Source organism: Oncorhynchus keta, chromosome 19 (assembly GCF_023373465.1).
Source record: "Oncorhynchus keta strain PuntledgeMale-10-30-2019 chromosome 19, Oket_V2, whole genome shotgun sequence".
In the NCBI taxonomy this organism is placed as follows: domain Eukaryota; kingdom Metazoa; phylum Chordata; class Actinopteri; order Salmoniformes; family Salmonidae; genus Oncorhynchus; species Oncorhynchus keta.
In genome coordinates, this window is record NC_068439.1 from 32,490,247 (window position 1) to 32,509,118 (window position 18,872).

The 18,872-nt window shown below is 40.5% G+C and overlaps 2 protein-coding genes across 15 annotated transcripts in view; both read right to left on the reverse strand.

Moving 5' to 3' along the window:
* The window catches only part of LOC118398069 (tropomyosin alpha-3 chain), a 33,028-nt gene extending 21,986 nt beyond the window's left edge, over positions 1-11,042 (reverse strand). The window contains exons 1-2 of one of the 8 annotated variants that reach the window (XM_035793058.2): positions 10,798-11,042; positions 9,064-9,189 (exon numbers count right to left, since the gene is read on the reverse strand). In XM_035793058.2, coding sequence (XP_035648951.1) covers positions 9,064-9,189; positions 10,798-10,911 — 240 coding nt within the window. In that variant the 5' untranslated portion in view covers positions 10,912-11,042. Of the gene's footprint in view, positions 1-1,201; positions 1,988-9,063; positions 9,190-10,797 lie in introns of those variants that run through there. The other 7 variants (XM_035793056.2, XM_035793057.2, XM_035793055.2 and 4 more) reach the window with 7 other exon arrangements.
* Positions 11,043-14,387: 3,345 nt separating this feature from the next.
* Positions 14,388-18,872, reverse strand: part of LOC118398070 (rho guanine nucleotide exchange factor 2-like) — a 62,811-nt gene continuing 58,326 nt past the window's right edge. For all 7 annotated transcript variants that reach the window (XM_052470281.1, XM_052470278.1, XM_052470280.1 and 4 more), the window contains one exon: positions 14,388-16,040. In XM_052470281.1, coding sequence (XP_052326241.1) covers positions 15,967-16,040 — 74 coding nt within the window. In that variant the 3' untranslated portion in view covers positions 14,388-15,966. The remainder of the gene's footprint in view (positions 16,041-18,872) is intronic.

Consider the following 18,872-nt stretch of genomic DNA (forward strand, 5'->3'; position numbering starts at 1 on the left):
CTTTTTATCCAAAGCAATCACTTTTGCATGTGAAAACAGAATCCTACTAATCCTTCTTACTCCACGTGCTTAACCTGCAACACTTTTGTTTTGAGCAGACTTGACCTTCAGCCAAAACTGGGCACCTGGCTCAAGTCTTGAAAGCAGCCCAGTTCCAAAACAAATACAATCAACACTAACCCTGTTCATCCGGGGCATTTATCAAATCCCCCTCAGTATATCTGGCTTAAAGTACCTGTCCAGTGAAAATCTAACTTTTAAAAGTTAATATTCTGTTAACTCACAACCAAATTATGTTGTTGACTCATCAGATACTCGTATGGGGCCAAAGCATAAATTGGAGACAACTATCAGGAAACAAACTCAAACAAAAAGTCAAAAAAAAAAAAAAAAAAGGGGGATGAGCTGGCCAATTAGTGGTCTACTTGTGTTCATATTTTGAATGGTGTATAGGCCCACACCATTCCAACACAGAAAATATTTGTTTTAACACACATAATTTACAAAACTATTAAACCCATATTGTGATTAATTACAGGTCATGTCCGCAAACACTGGACAATTACTTTAAGCCCCAGTCCCTCAATGACTTCAAAAATGACTTCAAAAATGGTCATAAAGCCCCCACCCATGTTGCGCAACGCCTTCCACTAACAATTCCTTTGTAATGTTACTCAACAATACACATCCCATTTGATAAGTGTCAATAGGAGATTACCTAAAAACACCTCACTTCTATACAGCTACGACCGGAAATGACTTGTTCGTAGCAGGTTAGGAGAATTAGGTTAAGGTTAGGAAAAGGTTTAGCGAAAATGCTCTCCTAACCCTGTAGTTCCCAAACAGCGGTACTAAGACTTGGTCTACGACTCATGATGCCATAAATATACGTGTAAAATGCACGAGAGGATACTTCAGGTGTTCTCCGGCACAGTAAAATGTTGGTGGTGGTACAGTAGCAGATAGCGGTTGGGTACCACTGTCCTAACCTGCTATGAAAAGTCCTATGTTAATAGGCTCCTTGTAGGGCGGGGGTGTAACGTTAAAAGGGTAATTGCATGAATGACAACCCAGGCCAAGTGGTAGTATACTTTTAAAAAGAAACAATGTAGCGCACGTCGATCTAATATTGTCAAAATGCCAAATAAATATATTTTTAAAAATGGTAATGTCGATGGATAATTCTGAAATGTCATTTTACCTGTTCTCTTGATGTTTTCTCCACCTCGACCTGTCTCTGAAGAAGTTCAGCTCGCTCTTCGGCTTCATCTGCCTGTTGCTGTAAAACTTTGATCTTTCGCTTAACTGCGTCGATACTGTTGTTTCCAGACATTTTATTTTGTTTGTGAGAGTAGGTTAGTCCTAGTTAATTTGTTTCCCCTTCTTTAAAAAAACTTTTAACTTCGGCACGAGTTCTTCAGAACGGGAGAAAAAAAAGCAGCAACGCCCTGCCAAATGGTCAAACGTTGATTGTAGTGGCGTGGGAATATGCGTTCTTCCTCCAAACAGCAGGGACACTCAATAACGCATTTAAGATTGACACTGGTCTAACCGCATTTCGTCCAAAATTCGTGTTTTCAAAGTAGCCTAATCCGGTTAGACGTTTTAAATAGTTTCTGCTGCTATCATTTACCAGGAAGACGCAAAAATGTTTTTTTATTCTACAGACGTGGCAAGCTAACAGTCCTAATTCATTGGCTTCCGCTGTGAAAAATGGGACGAATTCTTTCAATTGCACGCGGTTATAATTTAAGCTCAATCAAACGAATGAATGAATTCAAAATTGGCTTAACAAGGGATTTGCTGTCCGTTCTCTCCCCTGTCTCTAAATCACTATGCCCTGCCCGCTTGGTTCAGCTCTTTTCTTTTCAACCCACTTCCGGCTTGCTCCACACCCAAATGTCTGGCGTAGACAATAAACTGGAATGCTGATCCAGAGTCAGCCCCGAGAACACTAGTTGGTCCCCAGAAGGAAAGTTTAAAAAATGATCCCGTCAGCACAATGTATCTTCGACCGGAAAGCACTCCTTGGTTACACGTGTCCTGACCAGGTGAAGTGACGTTTCATTTATAAATCACTCGCATTCCAAGCCACTCCCGAGGTAGCATATGAAAGTACATGTAAGGGGGGATTCACCTGCATGAGAATGTCATCTCAACGTCACGATTTAGTACACATTTGTGAATGTTTGAATGGTGTAAGTGTGTGTCTATCTACAGGCTATTTTGTATGGTATGTCTACTTGTTCATCATATGTGACTACTTGCTTTGTATGTGTACATTTGTTTGCTTGTCAACACATTACACCTGAAGCCTCCAGATACCAAATATGACCGCTTCTTCATTCCTTCCTATTGCACAACAACTTGAGGATGCTGAGACATGCACCACAACACACACACAAATCAAGTCACTACTTGTGAGCCATCACTAAATTCAGTGTGATATAAAACAAGAAAATGCACATTGTCTTGTTAAATTTTGGTTTAAAGATGGGTTATGAAAACATCAGGCCTAGCTAAATAATTCAATTATGCCAAAAAATAATATTTCCTTGTGGAATAAAGTGTTTTGAATGGGATTGAACGCTTCAATTTTAGTGAATACACAGAGCTGTGAAGGTGTTTGTGTTTCAAACAGGTCTTGCCCCCCTTCCTGTCTCTCACTACCAGGATTGTGTTTATTAGGGCACTCAATTAAAAAGATTAAAAACAGTTTCCAAGAGAAAAAGAAAATAAGCATTTCTAATTGTTCAAGTCCAGGAAGTCCCTCCTTGTTTTCTTCCGACCTTGTTACTCACTCGTGTGGTGTGAATGGTTCACTCGTGTGAATGGTTCTCAGTAGGTGAATTGATTGTTCACTTGCACGTCCAGTTGTGACCACCAAGTGTCGCCCCAGACCACATGTTTGGCACTGTGAGACAATTTTAGACGTTGAGTGAGTTTCTGCACATTGACCACGTTTACATGCACTCAGTATTCCGAATAGAAGCTCATATCCCGCTAAGGTATTTTCGAGATAAGCTGTTTACATGCACCTTTGATATTCTTCTCATAAGTATCCCTGTAGTCATGAATAAACAGAATATTCCTAATTTAAATTCACATGGGTTAAATGGAATAGTAACAAATATGGACACCGACTGTAGGCCTTTAACCTCTCACATATAGTGGATAAATATCTTGAGAAAATGCAAATTCATGTTGTTGTTGTTTTTTTTTACACCGTTATGCAAGCAGACCGTATTTCAACCACATAACATATGCAACCAAGACGAGCTGAAGTCGTATCAGAAGAGTGTTTTGCCGTTTTATCAGCTTTTAATTTCCTTAAAACTGGTCAAACTCATGACATTTGGACAAATGTACACATACCAAGCGCATAGTCACACACGATGAACCATTGAGGACCACATTGTTCGCATTGTGCATTTTGTTGTTTTTGTCTGTTGCCCAAAATAAATCTAATTCAATTTTGTACAGGAACAATCATTCCACTGTTTTGGAGAAATTGCATATTCTCCCCGGTCCCTAAACGAAACCGACAACTTTACTGGTGTTATCTATATTGCTAATGCATTAATTCTATCAAAGTCAGACATTATTCTACTTTATTTAGTATTTTGGGGCAACACGTTGTGACAGAAGAGAACCGTGTATCAAACGTAGTTGACAAACAAAATGGCCTACCAAATGTCGGAAATTGTAAGTAGAAACTTAATTTAAATTATAGTAAATTAATTATAGTAGGCTAAATTATTATTGTTGATCAAACTGCGCAGGTAGTCTACCTTTTGAAGTGATTTGATTGACAAGCAGATGAAAACCTCACTCTGCACACATAATAAGCGAAACTGAGCCTGCGCAGAACGCGGTTTTTCACGGTCCGCGCAGGCTCAGTTTCGTATATAATGGGAGTAAACAGGACAAGACTTTTACATGCCACAATATCCCGTTTTAGATCAGCATATACGAAGCATCTTATCCAGGGTACTCAACCTGAATACAAGCTTTTTATTGTAAACGGGATATGATGTTTATATGAGTCAACTCAAAAACAGAATACTTGAGTATTCTGAAAAATAACGGGATATTTGGTGTGCATGGAAATGTGGTCAGTGATTCTGCATTGCTTTGGCCAAAGTATCCCTATACATTTACATAACTGTGAAATGTTACTTGTATATGGGTCTATTTAGATGTAGAACTAAGTTTGTAACAGTAAGTCTATTGAAAAAAATCTAAAAATTATTCCATGACATTTGTGTCTTAGTTAAATTGAGGTTATTTTCACATTTAAAGTTTCATACTCACAATGCACAAGTACAGCGAAATGCCTTTATTGCTCTTTCCCAACAATCCAGTAGTACAATCAAATAAATTTAAAAAGTAAAGTGGAACAAAAAAGTAAGTAAGCTATATACAGGGTCAGTTCCAGAGTCTGCTAATACCATCTTTACAATGTGCAGGGATACTGGAGTGGTATAATTATATATGTATGTAGGGTGACTAGGCATCATGGTAAGAAAGGGCATAGCGGTAGCCTACATGCTAAAATGTGTTAGCTGTTAGTAAATACTGCATGCTAAACTATGCCTTCAGCAGGAGTTGAATGGACATTTGTTTTAGCCATTAGCTGCTGGCAAAGTAGTGCTGCTGAAAGACCGGAGCTTTGAGAGCTCCTTAATGTGCGAAGATTGAGTTGCTCTTTACCCTCTTGCTGAAAGCTGGGTACCCTTGATTTAATACAAGAGCGTAAGGAGCTAGGCATCCTCAGGCAGTCATAAAACTGTCCTTTAGCGTTGCTTATTATGACGCTAATCCCGAGCATGTGGAGAGAGGCAGAAGGTCCACGTAGGTTAAAGAGAGGTCTGTCCCAACTGTTTAGAACTCTGACTCCTCTGAGACTCAGTAACACTGGAAACGACACACACACACACACACACACACACGCACGCACGCACGCACGCACACGGACCACAGGGGAAAAAAGCACACACACAGTCACAAACACACACACAGTGCAGAGCAACATTTGGAGAGATCCGAATACACTGCAGGGATAAATGCCCTTCACTAATCTCTTTGACACTATTGCTTCATGTTGATCTAGTTGTCTCTATGCAACAATGATTCTATTCTGGGTAAGATATTTATGACATAACCAGCTATAGGGGAAAGAAGGTGGGGGCCAACCTAAATACATGTAGCCTGACAATGCACCCTAAATTCTTTGACTGCTCTGTCGTTCGCTACATACTTTATTTAGTCTGAGGATGCCATCATTGAAGTCATTTCTGGTGACGAGGGGAGTTGTACAAAACAAAGTCATTAGGGATTGAATTGTCTCTAACCAAATCAGAGTATCAACGCCAATGACTAATTTTCAAACTGCTGCTTTACCCAAGAGTGTTCTAGCTCTGGTCCAACGTATCGCTTTCTGGACCAATAAGACTGCCCGAATGTGTTTGCATTTGGTGTAGGGTCGAGGAGGTCCTCAGATCCAGACTCATTGCGGAGAAAAAAACGAACGTCCGTGGGTGTGGTATATAGTAAGGTGTATGCGTAGCCAGGCAAAAGAACACTCCCCTTCGTATGGACAGTGAAGCAAAAATTGTACATTTGGCTCTATACTCCAGCATTTTGGATTTGAGATATAATGTTTCATGAGACGACAGTACACAATGTCACCTTTTATTTGAGGTATTTTTTTATAAATATCTGTTTTACCGTTTAGAAATGAAATCACTTTATGTATCTGGTCCCACCCATGTGAAGAAATCACAGGTATTTGGACATATTTCTTGCACGCAATGACTACATTAAGCTTGTGACTACAACCATTTTGTATGCAATTGCAGTTTGTTTTGGTTGTGCTATGCTTTGCCCAATAGTAAATGAATGGTGAATGATGACTGGAGTAATTTTCTTTCTAAATGAGTAGATAAGATGTTACTGAACACTTCTTAATGAATCCTAATAATTCCATGATTAAGAAAAATCATGAATGAACCATGAGTAATGGCAAGTGAGATGCCGTTTATAGGCTACAACAAAATATGCTATCTTCTCACCATTACCAATAACATGGGAGGTGAGCATTTTTCTTGGGGTATGATCTTTATTCATGATTTTGGGGGTATGATTGTCATTATTCATGATTCATTCACGATTATCCGTAATCAAGGTAGCATCCGCATTAATGTAGAAGTGTTAAAAATATCTATTCTTATTTACAATAACATTTACTCAAAAATGACATAAGACATTTTTCACCATTCATTTTGAGCAAAACATTATCCGAAACACAACCTAAGCAAACTGCATATCCATCCATCAAGTTTGTAGAGTAGACAATGTGTGCTAGGAATATGTGACCAAATACTACACCTTTGACTACTTTAATACAGTATGATTGCAATTTGTCCAAATACTTATGGCATCTTCGAATGGGGAGGGGGACAAGATATAGTGTTTTCATTTCTAAAAGGTAATGTATGAAAATACTCTCAAATGAAAAGGTGACATTCTGTACTGTCATTTCATATGAAACATTTGAACTCAAATGTTGAGCTGTACATCCCCCTCCTCTGGTATTTCTGTTATGACCCATTCTGTCCCCCTTTCAGACCATTAAACGCAATATTGAAGCTCACACACGCACAGTCACATGATTTTGCCACATAACTGTACAGACAGCGTAGGGCAGGCTGACCAGACAAGAGCACATAACACCCGTAATGACCTTGGCCATACGAGTCATTGGGTAATCATCACTCCATGGCACCACAAGACCTATTTACTTTACTTCCATGCATTCTCCCTATTGAGGAAAATTATTATGACGACAGCTGCTGTTTGTTCTATATCTAGAGTCCGGAGAAAAGCACTTCATTACAGTCAACTAGGGGAAATACAGAGAGAGGGAAGAGAGAGAATTACTGAGACAAAGGGAATGCAAGGGAAATTGTAGAATGAGAAAAAAAACACCTAAACAACTAGAGGAAGAGAACAGTAAAGAAATAGAAAGTGGGAGGGGACTCGGATGAGATTGGCAACCCAAGTATAGTCTTGGCTGTGATAGCCTCAAGGTTAGAGAGGGAGGTTGGTAACGGGAGGTTCAAATCCCAGTGGAAAACGTGGCCTGGCAACTGATTGCTGGCATCAATAACTCACATGCCATCTACAGCAACTGTGCCCTTGAGCAAAGCCCTTAATCCCCAAACCTCTCCAGGGGCGCTGCTCTGTGGCTGACCCTGTCCTGCTCCCAGTCTGTTATGTTTGTATTTAGTTTCACAGCAAAAATAACAATATCTGTGCAAATTGACAAGAAAAGGTCTGTTATATTCTATTCCATTCTCTGGGGAGCGTTCAGATAGTACAGCCTGTGTGCACTATCCAAAATTAGCATGAAAACCAAACCTTTGAATTGTATCTTTTTTTTTTTTTTGTCCTTTATTTAACTAGGCAAGTCAGTTAAGAACAAATTCTTATTTACAATGACGGCCTAGGAACAGTGGGTTAACTGCCTGTTCAGGGGCAGAACGACATATTTGTACCTTGTCAGCTCGGGGGTTTGAACTTGCAACCTTCCGGTCACTAGTCCAACGCTCTAACCACTAGCTTCCTAGCATGAGGGATAACCCTTAACTCCAGCGGTTTACTGCTCAAAATTAACTGTCACCAAAGAGGACTAAAAGTGTCAGTCAAAAACTGTCACTAAGTTATCATCCCAGAAACATGCAGGGCTCTGTGGTTTTCACATACTCCTTGACTTAACTAAAACATTGGCAATGTATGGGTAAAGGCACTATGGCTCGTGAATCCAAATGTCATGTGTTGTTCAGAAAGTCAGAATGGTTATAGTATCTGTTGCTCTGATGACTTTGGAGATGGTTAGTGTCTTGTGTTTCTATCGCTAGTAACATAACAGCAACTAGATCTGGGGTTTTTCAAACCTGTTCCTTTGGACCCACAGGCTGTACAAGCTTTTGTTTTAGCCCAGCACCAGCACCAGCACTCCTGATGCAACTCAAGGGCTTATTGATTAGTTAAATCAGATGTGTTAGTGCTGGGCTGGAACAAAAGCCTGGTCCCCAGGACTAGACTTGACGAACTCTAGTGAGAATATCGATGATTATTGTCCCTAAAATGGTAGCATGATTAGTGTGATAGTCACAGTTCGACTGGATGACATCATGGTCAGAATATGTGGATAAAACAGCAGCAGCTGTGGATGGGTGACTGGAGGGAATGAGAAGAATGGGAGGGAGGGGAGAGACACTAGGCACCAGGTTTAACCTCCTGTGGTCAGTACCACCCTGCATCCAACTGCTGGCTTGCCTCTGAAGCTAAGCAGGGTTGATCCTGGTTGGTCCCTGGATGGGAGACCAGATGCTGCTGGAAGTGGTGTTGTAGGGCCAGTAGCAGTCACGTTTTCCTTTGGTCTAAAATAAAATATCCCAATGCCCCAGGGAAGTGATTGGGCACATTGCCCTGTGTAGGGTGCCGTCTTTCGGATAGGACATTAAAGGGGTGTCCTGACTCTCTGTGGTCACCAAAGATCCCATGGCACTTATCTTAAAATTCCCAATCTGGCCCTCATATCTGGCCCACCTAGTTTTCCCCAGCTTCAAATTGTCTAATTTTTCCCCTGTAACTATTCTTTTCATAGTACAAGTGTGTTTACTTTGACATACAGTATGTACTATGAGCATGTATGAGGCTTTTGGTGCCTTCAAGCTTGCTAAATGCTTAATGGGTACCTGCACAGAACCTGCATCGCTCCAGGTTCAAAGCTCTTATTTGTGACTTACTAAAGCATCTGTCTAGATCTGACTACCCATGTTTCTCCACAATTTCATGGAATCCAATTGGTAATTACAGTCTTGTCTCATCGCTGCATCTTCTGTACGGACTCGGAAGAGGCAAAGGTCGAGAGACATGCGTCCTCCGAAACACATTGTCCTCGTAACACATTGTCTTCGTAATACTATTGTCCTCGTAATACTATTGTCCTCATAATACTTCATGTAAGACCTAGGAAGAACACAACACACTTACATCTGCGGCCTTCTTGTCCGCAACCTCCAATTTCTCCTGGGCATCCTTCAAGGCCTCAGAGTATTTGTCCAGCTCATCCTCAGTTCCCTTCAGCTTCTTCTGCATCTGCAGCAACTCATCCTCGTGCTGAGACAGAGAGAGTGAGAGAAGGAGGGAGGGCAAGAAGAGGAAAGAGAGATGGAGAAAGGGCGCGTGAGATTTGCACATTCTTTTCACACTATGGTGCGGACCTGAATCGTACTGTGCAGACGCTGACATTTTCTTTTCACCTTGACCTTTTCAACAAGGTTGAAGCAACTATGGTGGATAGATAACCAGGCCAGCACAGTAAAGCTCGGCTCATTAGTGTGAAAATAGTATTTGTTAACTGATAGCCTCATAGCCCTGTCCATATCCATTCATCAAGGCATCTTTGACTGTCACCCAAGCCTGGGTTCAAATAGTAGTTTTCTTCTTTAAAATACTTTGAGCATTTGATTGAGCCTTCCTGGGGTGGCACATGGGCCGGTTTTACACTTCTGAGACTATTCCATTGGCTCATTGCGCCAGGCAAGATTTTTAAATGTATTTGAAAGAAAACAAATACTATTTGAACCCGTCTCTGCAACCGCCTCACCTGTCCTCTTGTCACAAATAACCTAAAGCCTGATGACAGGCCTGGCGTGGTTCCACTTCAACGCCATCTAGATATAAATACTACCTCTGGATGGACAATCACTCAGTGAATGGATCCACTGTCGTATTCCATCCTAGTGTCTAGCCCTTCGCAATTTCTCAGTGGAGAGATCACTAGCTAAACCACTCCAGCCTTGACAGACAGCCTGTCTGGCCTTGCTAATGAGAGAAATATGGTCTAAAGTTTCTATCAAGTTGTCTTGGCATGGTTTTGAATTTTCCAGTGTCTTTTTTTTCCTGGACAGGGGTCACTTTGGATTCAGTTGTTAAGTCCAGTTAACTCAGTCCTATTCTTATCCTAACCTCTAGTATTTAGAGTAATGTCATGAACTTTTGTTCTCATTTTCAAGAATAATACATTAAATCACTGGAATGTAAAAGAAAACCCTTACAAATAAAAGTATATATATATATATTATACACACACACATACATACATACAAATCTGTTACAAACACATCTAGAAAAGCAGGTGAGATGACTCTTTCACTAACCAGTATATTGCAATATCGGTTTAACATTTCACATCTGTTTGACCAATTACTTCTGAACTTTTTAAACTTTTAACAATGACAGGCCAAGGGGTTGTAAACTGAGTTATATCTAAGTAGATGACTACCGCTGACCATTTTCAATAACACAGCCACATCATGGAAACCTATAAGCTATTTCACCTTTCAAGACTTCCACACCCCATCCCTGTCCCAGTGGGCAAAATTTGTCATGGGACATTAAAATGACATTTTCTGGTGGTTAATTGGATTTCTACTTGTACAGACAATACAAACAGGGCTCTGGTCAGAAGTAGTGTTATATATAGGGACTAGGATGTCATTTATGACAGAGCCACACGTCTTTTTCTGGTCACTAAAAAGACTTTGGAAAAAACGTCCTTGTACAATAAATATACAACCTGACCATGACGCAAAATAAATTACGTCATTGTAACCAGTTTTGCTCCCTAGGGTAGTAGTAGCATATAATAGGCTCCTTGACCGCTCAAGTCCATGTTCCTATCCATGATATAGCCCCCCCTTCTCTTTAATGTTATTGGCCCACCTGCTTGCTCCTCTCCTCGGCTGCCTTCTTGTCAGTATCGGCTTGTTCTGCCGCGTCCAGAGCGTTCTCCTTATCCAGCTTCAACATAAGCATCTTCTTCTTGACTGCCTCCATTTTTTATTTTTTTGGGGGGCTTTTTGACTGAGGGGGGGTAAAGGGTGCAGGACAGTCAAGTCTGGTCGACTCAGTGGAACAGGAGAGAGAGGGAGAGAAGGAGGGAGGGAGAAAGAGCAGAGGAGAGACCAAACTCATGGATAGACAGAGAACATATATATCCCCAAGTGTAGATGGCCACACCCACAAACATGTACCTCCCACTTTAGCCTTCTGGCTCCACCCAACTCAATCCTTTAAAGCACCATTCTTCAAAGTGTCTACTAGGATCTACTGATCCTCCCTCTCCATAATAAAGCAAAGTAGGATGAACGTACTTTGATGTTGCGTTGTTCCCCTGATGGTTAAGGTCAGGTTTGGGGAACGCAAGCGGATTCTAGATCTGTGCATACGGGCAACTTCTACCGGCAGAAAGAAAGCCTGGTCCCCAAGTATCCATCCATTTCCCTCTGTCTTCCTGTGTCAGCTGTCATTTTCTTTGACATATTTAACATATATTGTACGTTTCCTGCTGTGTGGGCTTTTAGTAATAAAAAGTGAGATGGTGGGAGAGAGAAATATAGAGAGGGACAATGAGAGTGGGGCATAGAGGATTAGGCAGATGCTGTCATAAAACAAAAGAAACAGTTGTTTTTTTGTCTTCCAAACACACATGCATGCACACACACAGGGTTCGAATTACAGAGGTGTCTAGGGGTGCTGGGTAGTGGGCACTCCCATAACAAATCAGGAAACCCTGATAGCATAGCTCTGGGCACACCTTAAATTGTTGAAAATATTAGTTAGCTTCAGTGTTTGAAATTACAACCATGGCAACAAAACCACCAAACAGTAGTCCCTTGTCTTATTCATTCAAATTACATATTGGGTTGGTTACCCTATAAGGATTATATTGACAAGACAGCAATCTATCCTTTGGTTTTTACCTGGCCACTGTCTCCAAACAAAATGTTTCGCATTTCTTGCCAAAAACCAATGAAAGTCAATGTCCCCGATATAAGCATGTCCAAATCATCTTAAAAAGTAACTTTATTGAACTAAACAATTCATTTTAGACATTGGGATCATTTAGACATGAAACACTAAACATGCTAACAAGGAGAAAGCACTTCATCTCAACAACTTATTCTAAAGAATCATGGCAGAGTAAATATTGAGGTCATAAACTTATACTACTTCATAACTCTAACAGTTCAGCAACACCCGCTCATGTGCCTGACACCCCTACTGCAAACTCCAACGCTCTTAAACATAAACTTGACAGCCAAAGATAGTGACTGAAAGAGAGATGCCTTTCTATTTTAATGTTAGATTAGTTCATGTTAGCTAATGTTAGATTAAAGGTCAGAGGTTAGATCAAGGTGGAAAAGTAAAAAAAAAACTTAGGGCCCGATTCAATCAATCAGATCCGCTTTAGCCGACATACATGTCAATTCCCCAAGCAGCATTATACCTAAAGCGGATATTGGCTGCACGGAGTTGCATTTAAAATAAATCCCATGCAGCCAAAGTTCGTGCACTAGAGGTGTGAGATTAAATCTACACCTCGATCAGGTTGATATAATTCCTCATTTGTGTTATGATTTTCAATTTGAGCGTCATTTTTTCTATTTAGCCTACACTTCCTAGTTCTGAACATAAAACGTGAGTGAGATGGGTGTGGCTTCCTGCCAATTATCAAGAGCAGCTTCTCACTGATTTTCCAACTCCAAGCAGTTACACTGGGGAGGCAGGTAGCCTAGCAGTCAGAGCGTTGGGCCAGTAACCGAAAGGTTGCTGGAACTAATCCTCGAGCTGACAAGGTAAAAATCTGTCATTCTGCCCCTGAAAAAGGCAGTTAACCCACTGTTCCCCGGTAGGCCATCATTGTAAATAAGAATGTGTTCTTAACTGACTTGCCTAGTTAAATAAAGGTTACAGCCAAAACATCAGCTATGCGGGTGTCTGCTATCTCCGGTTAACGCTTGACCTAATTGAAAATAGGCCTTAGTTGTAGTGCTGAGGTCACGTCCAAGGTAGGCCTTAGCTCGGGCTGAGGTCACGTCCAAGGTAGGCCTTAGCTCGGGCTGAGGTCACGTCCAAGGTAGGCCTTAGCTCGGGCTGAGGTCACGTCCAAGGTTTCTAACTCTTCTAATAGTTGCCACACTTGTTAAATGTAAGAACAGTTTAAGCCAGTTTGGTTGTACTGTGACCTACCTAAAACTTTACGAATACTATAAATCGGGCAATTATTTAAGTGCAGGAGGAAAATAAAAGAAAGAGACATGGTGGGGAGGAAGGGAAAGAGGTACAGTACAGCTTCCCGGTAACCCCACTCCCCTTGCTCCTCTCCTGGACCACCGGAGCTTGTCTGGGCTTACAGTGCCATGGCATCCCCAACGTTGGGAAATTCCAATGATAAATGGGGTGCAGGCGGGGCGTAGAGGGGCGACCACTATGCCAGCTATGGGGATATTTATACATGTTACTTGGCTGACATTGTCCCTAGGATTAGGGAGGGAGGGATAGAAAGAAACAAAGAGGGATAGATAGATATATATAGCTAGAGAGAAAGAGAGAGGTAGTGGACAAGAGTGACAGGGTTAGTGATGGGAGAACAGAGAGAATACATGTCACATGGTCAACGTTGTGTCCAGGTTTAGACTGTGAAAGGGAGGAAGAAGGAGGGAGAAAGAGAAATTAAGAGATGCCGAAGAGAGGGAGATAGAATCTGTCCAGAAACAACTTCTCATGGAGATGAGAAAACGAGAGTAAGAGATGGTGACATGGGAGAGGAAATTAATACAAAATTGTATAGAGAAAGTTAAAAAGGTTAAAAGGGAAAAGAGATGGAGAAGTAAGTGTGTTGGGGTTTGATAGGTTTGACCTGATGTTTCGGTAAAGGCATTAAGCCATAGAGAGGGGTTTAGGGGGAGGTATTTGGGGAAGCGGTGTCAGCCTACAGAGTGTGAGACAGTGAGATACTTGAGCTCAGTCCCTCCCAAAAGACAGCTGCTTTTTTACCACCGAATTGGATTGACATACTAAGGGGATCGTCAAAGTCTGATATGATGAGCTTTGGTATCCATGATTTTGATTGGTCTGTACAATGTGCCACTTTAAAGCTGAGATATATTTGATTACCAGCATGCAGTGGTAATGCTTCAGGTAAGAGCAACTGTCGATAACACTTCTTTGGACCTTTTCATCACAAGGACTACCTAACACTGTCATAATAATGACGTACAGATGTCAAACAGTCATGACAACTGTCACAAACCTTCACCTAGGCATACTTCCAATTAGGATAGGCATAATGCCAACACACTTACCTTAACAGTTTGTGTCAGGGGTATGATCAATTGTGGAAATAAGTCTTCATTACTACACCATTTGTTGTTTTGACAGAGGGCCCAAGTGATGTGGAGCACAAATCAGGAAGATATGACCTTTACACCAGCACAGGGTATAGTAAGAACTTGTCAAAAACAAGTAGATATGTCATCGATGCCTATTGACACTATAACTTTAATATTAAAACAACTGGAGGCAAAACTTTTGGATTTGACATTCATATCTTTAGTATGGCTTTCTGTAAACCGCAATTGAATACAGTAGTTTCCTCATCAAAGACATACACAAAATCATTGCCTTTGTCATTTTCAGCCAAATTTATACACACTCTGCAAGCCAGCAAAATATGGTACAATAGTCAAATTAACAGATGACAAGAAATTACAACAAGAAAGTGTCAATTAAAGCATTTTAGTTTCAAAACAATGTAAAGGCAAATATAATGGTTGCTCTGCTGTCCGTTGCTCAAAAATAGTCTCCGAAGTCACTTGTTTAGTCCTTAACAGAGAAGACTCCATTTTATATTTCCATGTTGGCAAAAAAGTTTAATTCCCCTTATCCCTCAAGGCATCTCAAAATGGATGACATGGCGCATTGTCCTTGTTCCATTTTCCAACGTCTTGGCCTTTTCTTTGTAAAGATGAAAACCAAAGCAATATTGACAGCTTTTTAAATGTTTTATATAGTCGACCAAGTCCACTGGAGTTCAACTTTTAAACTACACTGCTTATATGTAGATGCACCTGTAGTGATGCATTCTTTTGTCCATTTAGATAAAACTTTATTTCATTCTCCCTTATTGCCAGGTATTTACTTAGTAACTACATGGTAACTGCAAAATTCATTCTGGTAACTACTTGAAATGAATTGTTAACAATTGTCACTTCCCTATATTTTAGACGAAGAATCCCCAAGGTTTCTAAATAAAAACATGAGAATTAGAGTAAAATACAGTGCTACATCAACTTCTTATACAGTCACTAATGCTTGAGGTCTTAACTTACCTGCTTAAATAATGAAGGACGGAAGAATAAATAAACAAATCATTAGCATCATAAACAGCGTTGAGAATTAGATCACCCTAATTATGGAAATGTAAAGGACTCAAGTGTGTGTGTGAGCGCGTATGACTGTGTGTGTGTGTGTTTGTGCATGTTTGTGTCTGTGTGTCATATTGGTGTTTCTGTGTGTGTCCCAGCACAAACAGCCACCTACATACGTCCGCATCCAACAACCTAATGCACAATAGCAGCTATCCAATCAATGTCATTAATTCAGTATTCCATTCACCTAAATAGACAAAAACCCATCAGATTTGGTTATCCATTCACTGCTTTTATATTTGCTGTCCATTTCTTGCATATTCTTCTTTGGAATATCATCATTGCATAACTCCCTTCCTGTTATTCACGCCACTCTAATAGGCCCTCATTGGTCCAGCATCGATTCCAAAATGGAGCAGTACATATCCAAATAATCCCAAGCAAGAAATACGAAAGAATATAACGTAAAGTCACATATTGCCACTGGTCGTGTACTGTAAAGCAAAAGCCACAGAACAAATATATAGATCTATATTTGAAAATTAATATGATAATTAATATGATACTTCCTTTTTAGTGTAAAAAGAGGAAGACTATTTCAAGTTCAGTTCTCTTGTTCTCTTCGGCCTATTTTTGAGAGTAGGGGAGGTGGGGTCCAGTCTTTGTTTCTGGAGGGTCATTAGCAATGTGACACGTCAGGCTCTCGTGGTAGTTCTGCTGTGGCTTCGCTCTCCTCTGGAATATCCTGAAGATCTGAGTAAAGAGACAATTAGCCAATTAAAAATGTACATCAAAGTTGCAAAAAAACACATGGCCTTTATTATAATTGCCATAGATAGTTGTTAATCACAGACTCTTTAGAATAGTGGCAAACAGGTTATTTTCATACAAACTTGAATGGTTCTGTACTCGCTTTTGTTTCGTTGGTCTGCAGATCATTGGTGTAGTGCGTTCCTTTTCTGGCAAATACGTTAATGTGCTTTTAGCATTAGTCATCTTGGATGCTAGCCTCTCTCTTAATTTCAGCTATATATATATATATATATACTAAATTGTGGAGAGTAGAGACACCAGCACTGTAATTTCTCATCAGGGAGTAGAATAAGTGAGCTGAGTACTAGGTCTGGAAAGACATCTCCACCCACACACCTAACACTGACAGAAGCAGCGGGATGTGAGGTGTTCGCACGCGCACATAGAGAGAACATGATGTGAGAAGGGCAGCGATGGTGTGTGTGTGTGTGTGCAAGAAAGAGAGTTTGTGCCTCATCACAAAATCAATGTGTTATATAAAACTGTGTGTGGGCTTGCATTAGCATTATTGAGGGGACAGAGGTGAGCTCATCTCTGCTAAAGCACATCTCTGTATAATGATACTGCAGTGGGGATATCCCCTCTAGGGAATGTTAGATTTCTTTATATTTTGTATATTGCTGGTTTTGAAAGCCCTGACATGAACAACAGTAAAGCATCTACAGCAGGGCCGGCGTAGAAGGCAGGCCTTAGGGAGCCTGGCCCGCCCTACCATAGAATACCTCCTGGCCCGTCCAAAGAAAATGTATGGTTGAATGAAATGTACAGTATCTAAAATAGATATATTTTTTAAAGTATTTGTTATTTGTATTTGCTATAACAGACTTATGATATATAGCCCATTTCCCATATTTTATGTTAAATTAAATATGGCTCAAGTAAATATGACTGACGGTTTTAGACTTATCATAAATGCATTATGAAGCCACGTCTCTTTTTACCATTTCACATTAACAGTGGGTTCAGAAAGTACTCATACACCTTGACTTATTCCACATTTTGTTGTGTTACAGCCTGAATTCAAAATGGATGATTAAAAAAAACAATACACCATAATGACAAAGTGAAAACATGTTTTAGACATTTTTGTATTGCAAATTAAATACAGAAATATTGATCTTACATAAATATGACTGGGTGTATTGCTACACTGTTCAAAGTGTAATAACTTCACCATGCTCAAAGGAATATTCAATGTCGGCTTTTTATTACATTTTTACCCAACTACCAATAGGTGCCGTTCTTTGTGAGGCATTGGAAAACATCCCTGGTCTTTGTGGTTGAATCTGTGTTTGAAATTCACTGCTCGACTGGGGGACCTTACAGATATTTGTATGTGTGAGGTACAGAGATGAGTCCTTAATGTGACTTATTCAGCACATTTTTACTCCTGAAATTATTTAGGCTTGCCATAACAAAGGGGTTGAATAATTATTGACTCAAGACATATCAGCTTTTAATTTTTAATTAACAAATTCACTTTGATATTATGGGGTATTGTGTGTAGGCCAGTAACAAAACATCTCAATTGAATCCATTTTAAATTCAGGTTATAACAGAATGTAGGAAAAAAATTAAGGGGTGTGAATGTCATGAGATCTTTCCATTTCTTGCACACCTCTTCCACTGACCTGCAGCCAAGCTCCCCACTCTACTCATGTACTTTACGACTTCCAGGTTTAGGTATTTTCCCCTGTTTGTAGCAGTGCTATTCAATTTAACTGTTAGAATTTCTATATATGTTTGTTATACAGCTCTACAGTCTTATTTCAGTATCTGAAAAGTTTTATTTTATGGGCTTCCATTGCGCCAAATATGGTAGCTATCCCATTATTTACTTTTGTAAACTGATTGTAGGTAAGCAATGACCGCTGCCTAGCAACAGTCACTATGAATCTTCTAATCTTATGAATGAGCACTGCTTACGTCGGATTTAGCTACAACGAGTCTTATTTTTGGTTAGTGCAACAGGTGTAAATTCTGATCACAACGTCGGACATAGCTAGGCCCAATCTAGCATTTATGACCAACTTTTTTTATTATTTTTTATTTTATTTTATTTTTTACAAAAACTGGTGCAACCGGCCCCTGGTGCCAAAATGTTACTGCAGTGTGTCAGCAAATTAGAGGTTTCTCCTATTCATCAAAGGCAAAGATACTTATATATAGCCTCGGATGGGGCCACAGTGTTTCCTGACCCCTCCTGTCTCAGCCTCCAGTATTTATGCTGCAGTAGTTTGTGTCGGGGGGCTAGGGTCAGTTTGTTATCTCTGGAGTACTTCTCCTGTCCTATTCGGTGTCCTGTGTGAATCTAAGTGTGCGTTCTCTAATTCTCTCCTTTTTTCTTTCTCTCTCTCGGAGGACCTGAGCCCTAGGACCATGCCCCAGGACTACCTGACATGATGACTCCTTGCTGTCCCCAGTCCAGCTGGCCATGCTGCTGCTCCAGTTTCAACTGTTCTGCCTTACTATTATTTGACCATGCTGGTCATTTATGAACATTTGAACATCTTGGCCATGTTCTGTTATAATCTCCACCCGGCACAGCCAGAAGAGGACTGGCCACCCCACATATGCTCTCTCTAATTCTCTCTTTCTTTCTCTCTCTCGGAGGACCTGAGCCCAAGGACCGTGCCCCAGGACGACCTGACATGATGACTCCTTGCTGTCCCCAGTCCACCTGACTGTGCTGCTGCTCCAGTTTCAACTGTTCTGCCTTGTTATTATTCGACCATGCTGGTCATTTATGAACATTTGAACATCTTGGCCATG